General features: G+C 40.6%; 1 protein-coding gene across 1 annotated transcript; it reads right to left on the bottom strand.

The window, feature by feature from the left end:
• Positions 1-368: 368 nt before the first annotated feature.
• On the bottom strand, positions 369-10510 carry agxta (alanine--glyoxylate and serine--pyruvate aminotransferase a). The gene is made up of 11 exons (XM_079841145.1): positions 10305-10510; positions 9604-9796; positions 9448-9512; positions 9275-9375; positions 3815-3885; positions 3651-3735; positions 3467-3565; positions 3211-3280; positions 1646-1741; positions 1403-1531; positions 369-1025 (listed from the first exon to the last, which is right to left on the bottom strand). Exons 1-11 carry the CDS (start codon positions 10461-10463, stop codon positions 918-920), a joined length of 1176 nt encoding a protein of 391 aa, XP_079697271.1. The 5' UTR covers positions 10464-10510; the 3' UTR covers positions 369-917.
• Positions 10511-10516: the final 6 nt, after the last annotated feature.

Below are 10516 nucleotides of genomic sequence, written 5' to 3'. Positions count from 1 at the left end.
ATAAACGTACAAATGTTAGTTTTCGCGAGAATTTGCATATTCCTTCATTTGGCCGTGCGTGTCACGTCATGTCCGGACAAGTCAGCTTGTGGCGATTTAGATCAGTGGGTGCAGCCAACGAGCATTTAAGATATTAGGATTAGATTTATTTTTATTTATTATTTTAAATGTTTTACTAATTTAATAGAAAAAAGTTGGCCAGATTTAGCCAATGAGGTGCAACTGCAATGGGAGAATTGGATGTGCATGATGCAGCCAGGCCTTGGATTGTGAACCTGGAGTCTGTAGAAAACTGTGGTTTGTTTTTTCAATCTGTCAAATATACATTTCAACAAGCTTTTGTTTAGCTGGCTTTTTTTTTTTTTTTGCATTACCAGGGAAAACATGTTTTGTTGCAATAGCAAGATCTGCATTCTCTGATGAGCCTCAGAAGTTCCGCACAGCCCCAAATCCTGCAAAACTACCTGAACAATTTTAAGAGAGGTTTGGAGCTACATGAGGTGAGTAAATGAACATACTTTTATTGTGCATTTGTTTATTTGGGGACATTGCAAGAACCACATTATAAAATTGAAATGTTTTCTGTTTTTTGCAAAACAGAAAATACACAGAAAATAACAGAACAACGGCCAGCTTACAAAAATTCCAGTTCTTTCCTTTATTCATCAGAAAAATAAAACCTTAAAGAAGAAAAATACAACAAGTTGATGTTGTATTATAGCAGTTCTTCAATTCTTCAAAAGTAACATAACTATTGTTGGCCTGCTACTTTTCCCTCATTTTTAAGTACAGTAATAAGCTAAAGTAATATGCAAATGATGTGTTTCATTTTTTAAAGAGGGTGTTTTCTCTAAAAACAATTGAAAGCCACTGATATCGGGTTAAAAATCTGGATTTATTGATGAGCAGTCAAGCTGTCAGATTCTGCTCTTGTGGCAGTGTTTAAGAGCATCAGCCAAGGCCTCCAACACCATGTCCACATTGGCCTTGCTGCTGTTACATCCCATCAGTCCCACACGCAAAACCTGTAAAATAACACGATAGACAAAACATTTACAGTACATTTACAATTACTGACCCATGCGTCTCTTTAACACACTATCCCCCGGTTTCACAGACAAGGCTTAAGCTAAAATCCAAGTCTGAGCTGTTTTAACTGAAAGCAACTTGCACTGACATATCCTAAATTATGTCAGAGTCATTGTTTTGTCTCAAGATGCACACCAGTAATGTTTTTTTTTTTATTTCTAAAGCACATTTATAAAAGTTCTAATTGAACTAAGCCTAATCCTGGCTTAATCTAAGCCCTGTCTGTGAAACCAGGCCTATATCAATGTGCTGGGAATGGTTTGATGTCATGGCATCTGTCAGTTATGATGAATCGAATCCAATAGCTTCTCACCATTCCGGCAGACGGTCCCAGACCCCCAGAGATTTCAATGTTAAAGGTCTTCATAATGTACCCTGTGATTTCCCGCCAGTCGTATCCTGGGGGAGCTACTATTGTGGTCACTGTTGGCAGTCTTGCTTTCTGTAAGACACAAGAAGTTCATTTCAGAACAGGTAATACTATAGTTACACCAATTTGATATGTATGCTATGTGAGTTTTGTTTTGTAATTTGAGGCTCCTTTTCTTCTACCAACCTTATCCTGCACAAACAATTTTAGGCCCATTTCTTCTAAGCCTTTATGGAAGTACTCTGCAACCTCTTTGTGTCGTTTCCATGAGTTTTCAAGACCCTATAAAAAATATGTGGCAAACAAATCAAAATCAAGACATAAATTTTTCCGTATTCTTCAAAATATCATCTTTTTGTGTTCAGCAGAAGAAAGAAATTCATACAGGTTTGGAACAACTTGAGTGCGAGTAAATGACAGAATTTGAATTTTTGGGTGAACTACTAATTTTATTAATGGATATTAAATATATTTCATTATAAGGTGTGTATGTATGTATATATATATATATATATATATATATATATATATATATATATATATATATATATATATATATATATATATATATATATATATATATATATATATATATATATTATTATTTTTTTTAATATATATTTTAAATATTTTTTTACATACAGTGTTGGGGAAAGTTACTTAGAAAAGTAACGCATTACAATATTGCATTACCCCCTCAAAAACTGAGTTACTTAGTGACTTTTTTGTGTTACTTTTTCTCACCTGGGCTGGGCTTGTTTTTTTGTTTTTTATAACAAAAAAGTTATATTTTTGTGCAAACGTAAAGATCTCTTCATACCAAAATTTCAATTATAAGCCGCAGGCTGATGTAAAAATGCAAATTCACGCATGAACAGTAGAGGGCGCAGCTCTGATCTGCTGTGCTGCCATTCTGGATAATGGAAGAATAGGATGCAGTAGAAAAAAAGTTTTACCAATAAAAACTAAAAATCTAGTAATTTTTGCTCATGGTTTAACTGAATCATCAACGGTCAGCAGCAAGACATTGGTCAATAAAGGTAGATTAAATGCATACACATATTTGTTTTATTTAACATTTAATTATTGGAGGAAGTTAGCATAGTACTCTGATTTTGCATTTGACTGATTTTATTCATTTTGAGGAGTACTGAATCTTTATTGTGCAAGTGAGGTTAGTAAATAAATGCTCACATTTTGTGTAGAACTAAAATAACATGTTTACACACAATGCCTCTGCACTTACTGAGATATTTTGTTGTAAATTTGAAAAGTAATTTCTTTATTCTTTATATAAAGTTACTTTACTAGTTACTTTACTTAAAGTAATCTGATTACGTAACTCAAGTTACTTGTAATGTGTTACCCCAACACTGTGTATATATATATATATATATATATATATATATATATATATATATATATATATATATATATATATATATATATATATATATATATATATATATATATATACATACTACTCCAAGTTCATTTTCATTAGAAAGAGGTTTAGAGCAAATTCATGTGCAAAAATGGTATGCAATTATATTGTGGTTTTGACAGCTTAATAATAAAATATGTTGTCAAAAACTGTTATAGATTTCATTCATTAGATGCATTATTCCTTATAATTCTCAGATTTACTAATTCATGTTTTTGGTTGTTTTGCGCTTCAGTTCAGATGAAAATATATTAACGTCAGGAAAAAAAATGAAAATGTGAGTAATAAAGGCAGAATAAGATCTTACAGTCTCTGCGAGGATGGCTAGACTTTCCCGCAGACTGTAGAAAGAAGTTATAGGTCCGGTGTGGTGATAACTGCACAAACAACAGTCACAGCAACTTTATAAAATATGCGCAATATTCTTTCATTGTTTAGTGACAGAGAATTTACTTCATTGGTCTATATTTATTATTGTTTTGGTCTGCTTTGTTTTATCATAACATTTTAGGCCTCTGTTTAATGATCTAATTATTTCAGTGCTTGATAAAAGTGGTCCTTACGCGCGTACAGCCTTGCCATCACAACCCCAATAATTTGCCAACCAGCTCATGTCCAAGAAGTAAGAGATTGGTTTTGTCCTTCTGTGAAATATTTTCCGGCTGTTTTGACAAAAAAAGAAGCATTATAGAGATTTGTTTCCCCCCAGAGAATAATGTAAAAAAGCTTGGAGCTGTTTTGTCTCACCATGCTCTCTCACTGAAGGAGATTGGTGCAGTTCCTGGAGGGGCGTTCAAGACCTTCTGAGAGCCAGTATACATAATGTCAATACCTAGAAATACAAATTGCACATCTTAAATCATGGACCCCAGGCAGTGATTGTGGTGCCAGAACGTGTAACGTGGTGATACCTTGCTCATCCATGCAGATAGGAGTACCTCCCAATGCTGCTACTGAATCAACCAGAAATAAACAGTTGTACCTGAGTGATAGAACAGAAAACAGAATAAACAATATATTTCACTCACACACACGTTTGTTTTACTATCTTTGTGGGGACTCTCCGTAGACATAGTGGTTTTTATACTGTTCAAACTGTATATTCTACCCCCTTACACTACCCCTACCCCTACCCATCAGAAAACGGAAAACTTTCAAAAAACTCATTCTGTATGATTTATACGCTTGTTTCCTCATGGGCTCCTCAATTTAGGTCCCCACGGTGACAAGAGTCCCCATGAGTCAGTGTGCATTCAGGTTGAAAAAGAAAAACACGAAAAAACACACACAAACACCCCTATCTATCCATCCATCTAATCCAAACAACTCATCGCTCCTTTCCTCCATCCAATTCAAACACTTCAGTCTCCATCCAACCATCCATCCATCTCATTCAAACACCTCATCCGTCCATCCCATTCAAACACCTCAGTCACCATCCATCTCATCCAAACACCTCATCCCTCCTTTCGTCCATCCCATTCAAACACATCAGTCACCATCCATCTCATCCAAACACCTCATCCCTCCTTTCGTCCATCCCATTCAAACACCTCAGTCACCATCCATCTCATCCAAACACCTCATCCGTTCATCCCATTCAAACACCTGTTTCCTCCAGCTGGCCATCCCATTCAAAAACCTCAGTCTCATCCATCCATCCATCTCATTCAAACACCTCATTCGTCCATCCCATTCAAACACCTCAGTCTCATCCATCCATCCATCTCATCCAAACACCTCATCCGTCCATCCCATTCAAACACCTGTTCCCTCCATTCGTCCATCCCATTCAAACACCTCAGTCTCCATCCATCCATCCATCCATCTCATTCAAACACCTCATCCGTCCATCCCATTCAAACACCTCAGTCTCCATCCATCCATCCATCCATCCATCTCATTCAAACACCTCATCCGTCCATCCCATTCAAACACCTCAGTCACCATCCATCTATCTCATCCAAACACCTCATCCGTCCATCCCATTCAAACACCTGTTCCCTCCATTCGTCCATCCCATTCAAACACCTCAGTCTCCATCCATCCATCTCATTCAAACACCTCATCCGTCCATCCCATTCAAACACCTCAGTCACCATCCATCTCATCCAAACACCTCATCCCTCCTTTCGTCCATCCCATTCAAACACCTCAGTCACCATCCATCTCATCCAAACACCTCATCCCTCCTTTCGTCCATCCCATTCAAACACATCAGTCACCATCCATCCATCTCATCCAAACACCTCATCCGTCCATCCCATTCAAACACCTCAGTCACCATCCATCCATCTCATCCAAACACCTCATCCGTTCATCCCATTCAAACACCTGTTTCCTCCAGCCGGCCATCCCATTCAAAAACCTCAGTCTCATCCATCCATCCATCTCATTCAAACACCTCATCCGTCCATCCCATTCAAACACCTCAGTCACCATCCATCTATCTCATCCAAACACCTCATCCGTCCATCCCATTCAAACACCTGTTCCCTCCATTCGTCCATCCCATTCAAACACCTCAGTCTCCATCCATCCATCCATCCATCCATCCATCCATCCATCCATCCATCCATCTCATTCAAACACCTCATCCGTCCATCCCATTCAAACACCTCAGTCACCATCCATCTCATCCAAACACCTCATCCCTCCTTTCGTCCATCCCATTCAAACCCCTCAGTCACCATCCATCTCATCCAAACACCTCATCCCTCCTTTCGTCCATCCCATTCAAACACATCAGTCACCATCCATCCATCTCATCCAAACACCTCATCCGTCCATCCCATCCAAACACCTCATCCGTCCATCCCATTCAAACACCTGTTCCCTCCATCCATCCATCCCATTCAAACACATCAGTCTCCATCCAATGGATGATCTCATTCAAACACCTCATGCGTCCATCCCATTCAAACACCTCATTCACCATCCATCCATTTCATTCAAACACCTCATCCGTCCATCCCATTCAAACACCTCAGTCACCATCCATCTATCTCATTCAAACACCTCATCCGTCCATCCCATTCAAACACCTCAGTCACCATCCATCTCATCCAAACACCTCATCCCTCCTTTCGTCCATCTCATTCAAACACCTCATCCATCCATCCCATTCAAACACCTCAGTCACCATCCATCTATCTCATTCAAACACCTCATCCGTCCATCCCATTCAAACACCTCAGTCACCATCCATCTAATCCAAACACCTCATCCCTCCTTTCGTCCATCTCATTCAAACACCTCATCCATCCATCCCATTCAAACACCTCAGTCACCATCCATCTATCTCATTCAAACACCTCATCCGTCCATCTCATCCAAACACCTCATCCCTCCTTTCGTCCATCTCATTCAAACACCTCATCCATCCATCCCATTCAAACACCTCAGTCACCATCCATCTATCTCATTCAAACACCTCATCCGTCCATCTCATCCAAACACCTCATCCCTCCTTTCGTCCATCTCATTCAAACACCTCATCCATCCATCCCATTCAAACACCTCATTCACCATCCATCCATTTCATTCAAACACCTCATCCATCCATCTCATCCAAACACCTCATTCCTCCTTTCGTCCATCCCATTCAAACACCTCAGTCACCATCCATCTCATCCAAACACCTCATCCCTCCTTTCGTCCATCCCATTCAAACATATCAGTCACCATCCATCCATCTCATCCAAACACCTCATCCGTCCATCCCATTCAAACACCTGTTCCCTCCATCCGTCCATCCCATTCAAACACCTCAGTCTCCATCCAATGGATGATCTCATTCAAACACCTCATCCGTCCATCCCATTCAAACACCTCAGTTACCATCCATCCATCTCATCCAAACACCTCATCCGTCCATCCCATTCAAACACCTGTTCCTGCCATCCCATTCAAACACCTCAGTCACCATCCATCCATCTCATCCAAACACCCCATCCATCCATCCCATTCAAACACCTGTTCCCTCCATCTGTCCATCCCATTCAAACACCTCAGTCTCCATCCAATGGATGATCTCATTCAAACACCTCATCCGTCCATCCCATTCAAACACCTCAGTTACCATCCATCCATCTCATCCAAACACCTCATCCGTCCATCCCATTCAAACACCTGTTCCTGCCATCCCATTCAAACACCTCAGTCACCATCCATCCATCTCATCCAAACACCCCATCCATCCATCCCATTCAAACACCTGTTCCCTCCATCTGTCCATCCCATTCAAACACCTCAGTCTCCATCCATCCATCCATCTCATCAAACACCTCATCCGTCCATCCCATTCAAACACCTCATTCACCATCCATCCATTTCATTCAAACACCTCATCCGTCCATCCCATTCAAACACCTGTTCCTGCCATCCCATTCAAACACCTCAGTCACCATCCATCCATCTCATCCAAACACCCCATCCATCCATCCCATTCAAACACCTGTTCCCTCCATCTGTCCATCCCATTCAAACACCTCAGTCTCCATCCATCCATCCATCCATCTCATTCAAACACCTCATCCGTCCATCCCATTCAAACACCTCAGTCACCATCCATCCATCTCATTCAAACACCTCATCCGTCCATCCCATTCAAACACCTCATTCACCATCCATCCATTTCATTCAAACACCTCATCCGTCCATCCCATTCAAACACCTCAGTCACCATCCATCTATCTCATTCAAACACCTCATCCGTCCATCCCATTCAAACACCTCAGTCACCATCCATCTCATCCAAACACCTCATCCCTCCTTTCGTCCATCTCATTCAAACACATCATCCATCCATCCAATTCAAACACCTCAGTCACCATCCATCTCATCCAAACACCTCATCCCTCCTTTCGTCCATCCCATTCAAACATATCAGTCACCATCCATCCATCTCATCCAAACACCTCATCCGTCCATCCCATTCAAACACCTGTTCCCTCCATCCGTCCATCCCATTCAAACACCTCAGTCTCCATCCAATGGATGATCTCATTCAAACACCTCATCCGTCCATCCCATTCAAACACCTCAGTTACCATCCATCCATCTCATCCAAACACCTCATCCGTCCATCCCATTCAAACACCTGTTCCTGCCATCCCATTCAAACACCTCAGTCACCATCCATCCATCTCATCCAAACACCCCATCCATCCATCCCATTCAAACACCTGTTCCCTCCATCTGTCCATCCCATTCAAACACCTCAGTCTCCATCCAATGGATGATCTCATTCAAACACCTCATCCGTCCATCCCATTCAAACACCTCAGTTACCATCCATCCATCTCATCCAAACACCTCATCCGTCCATCCCATTCAAACACCTGTTCCTGCCATCCCATTCAAACACCTCAGTCACCATCCATCCATCTCATCCAAACACCCCATCCATCCATCCCATTCAAACACCTGTTCCCTCCATCTGTCCATCCCATTCAAACACCTCAGTCTCCATCCATCCATCCATCCATCCATCTCATTCAAACACCTCATCCGTCCATCCCATTCAAACACCTCAGTCACCATCCATCCATCTCATTCAAACACCTCATCCGTCCATCCCATTCAAACACCTCAGTCACCATCCATCTATCTCATTCAAACACCTCATCCGTCCATCCCATTCAAACACCTCAGTCACCATCCATCTCATCCAAACACCTCATCCCTCCTTTCGTCCATCTCATTCAAACACCTCATCCATCCATCCCATTCAAACACCTCAGTCACCATCCATCCATCTCATCAAACCACCCCATCCATCCATCCATCCATCCCATTCAAACACCTGTTCCCTCCATCTGTCCATCCCATTCAAACACCTCAGTCTCCATCCATCCATCCATCCATCCATCTCATTCAAACACCTCATCCGTCCATCCCATTCAAACACCTCAGTCACCATCCATCCTTCCTTGATATATTTCCTTTTGAAACAGAAAGTTTGGTAAGGATATGTTGAATGGCGCACTTTTTAAAAATATTTTTTTACTTTTTTAAGCTACGTCACAGCCTCCAACCATGATTTGGATAAAAAAGTGCCTGCTAAATGGATAAATATAAATGATTTACTACTTGTTAGTCATGGCAGAATGTACTATGTGGAGGAACATTCTCATTCAAGACAGCATGTGATTGGACAAAAATCTGTGTAGCGCAACATGAGTCTCAATAATTTTTTTTTAAACAAGTTTTCTCAGAAGAGGAAGACTGTTGCATCTGCTAAAGGTTAATTTTAAGATGACATCAAAGTTAGTAAAATAGACTAAAAGCCGAAAACACTCATTATGATTTCAGTCTTAATCTGAAGCATATTGAGAAATCAAAGCTCTATTCATGAGGAGATGTCTCACTTGTGGCAAAGGTCACCTATGCCATCTATGGGGTGGACCACTCCTGTGGAGGATTCTCCATGTGTGAGGAAGAACACCACTGGACTGTATTTGTCTAATGCCTTCAAAACAGAACAACCGTTGTTAATCATATATAGTTAATACATAAGTGGTTAATAAAACATAATTTTTACCTGCTCAATTTCCTCATTTGTAAAGTACCCACCAGCCGCGGTTACAACTGTGTTCACCTTGGCACCTGTTGAAGAGTGTTCGATATATGAATTGATGTTCTGAATCACCTTTATAACTCTCAGTTCCAGGTTTTCTACTAAAAGCAGAATCGGTACCTATCCTTTCAGCAATGTCCGCAGCCCTCTCCCCCCATATGCCATTGACAGCTATGAGAACACTATCTCCGGGCTCCAGTGAGTTAAAGATGGCACACTCCATAGCAGCATGACCCGGCCCACTCACAGCCAGAGTCACTCGGTTTTGGGTCTGAAACGCATACTGAATGCCACTCTTGATCTGATTCATTATCTGAAAGAAAATTGAGCAAATTTCATCCATATAGCTATTAATTATGACAGGATTATATTTATTAAAATCTCTTATAAACAAGCTACTTTACCATTTTTTTTCCCAACAGGTACTATGTCACTAACCACATCCCAGTCATTTTACTTACTTATGTTGCAGTTGTTTAAATTGATATAGTTCACTCAAAAATGAACGGTCATCATTTCACCCTCATGTCATACCAAATCTATATGACTTTCTTTCTTTAGTGGAACAAAAAGGAAGATATTTTGAAGAATGTTGGTAACCAAACCGTTTTGATCATATGAGACATGTCTCAAAATATTGTCTTTTACTGTATGTTCCACAGAAGAATAGAAGTCATACAGGTTTTAAACAACATGAGCATGATGATCAATTTTTGTTGAACTATCCCAATGATTAAAAATGATAAAGCGTCATTTATTGTATATAAGTGAATGCCTAAATGGTCCCTATATGTATTTAATGATCACATGTACTGTATTACCTCAATGGTTTCTGCATGCAGGTGGCCCAGCATGGGCTGTGCTCCGGCTGCTGAGATCCGTGCGGGTACATTGGATGGTCCTGGTCCGAGCATAAGCCGTTTGGGGACATGGAAAGGCTGTAACAGACATTCCGGTGGAAGAACAGACAGAGAGGACATAATGCTGCGGGTACACTGACAGACTGAGGCAATGGTTAACTGATGTAAACTGT

The sequence above is a fragment of the Gobio gobio genome (genome assembly GCF_949357685.1).
Source record: "Gobio gobio genome assembly, chromosome: 17".
NCBI classification, from domain to species: Eukaryota; Metazoa; Chordata; class Actinopteri; order Cypriniformes; family Gobionidae; genus Gobio; species Gobio gobio.
The sequence above is the reverse complement of the archived record's forward strand: the minus strand, read 5'-3'. Positions and strand labels throughout refer to the sequence as shown.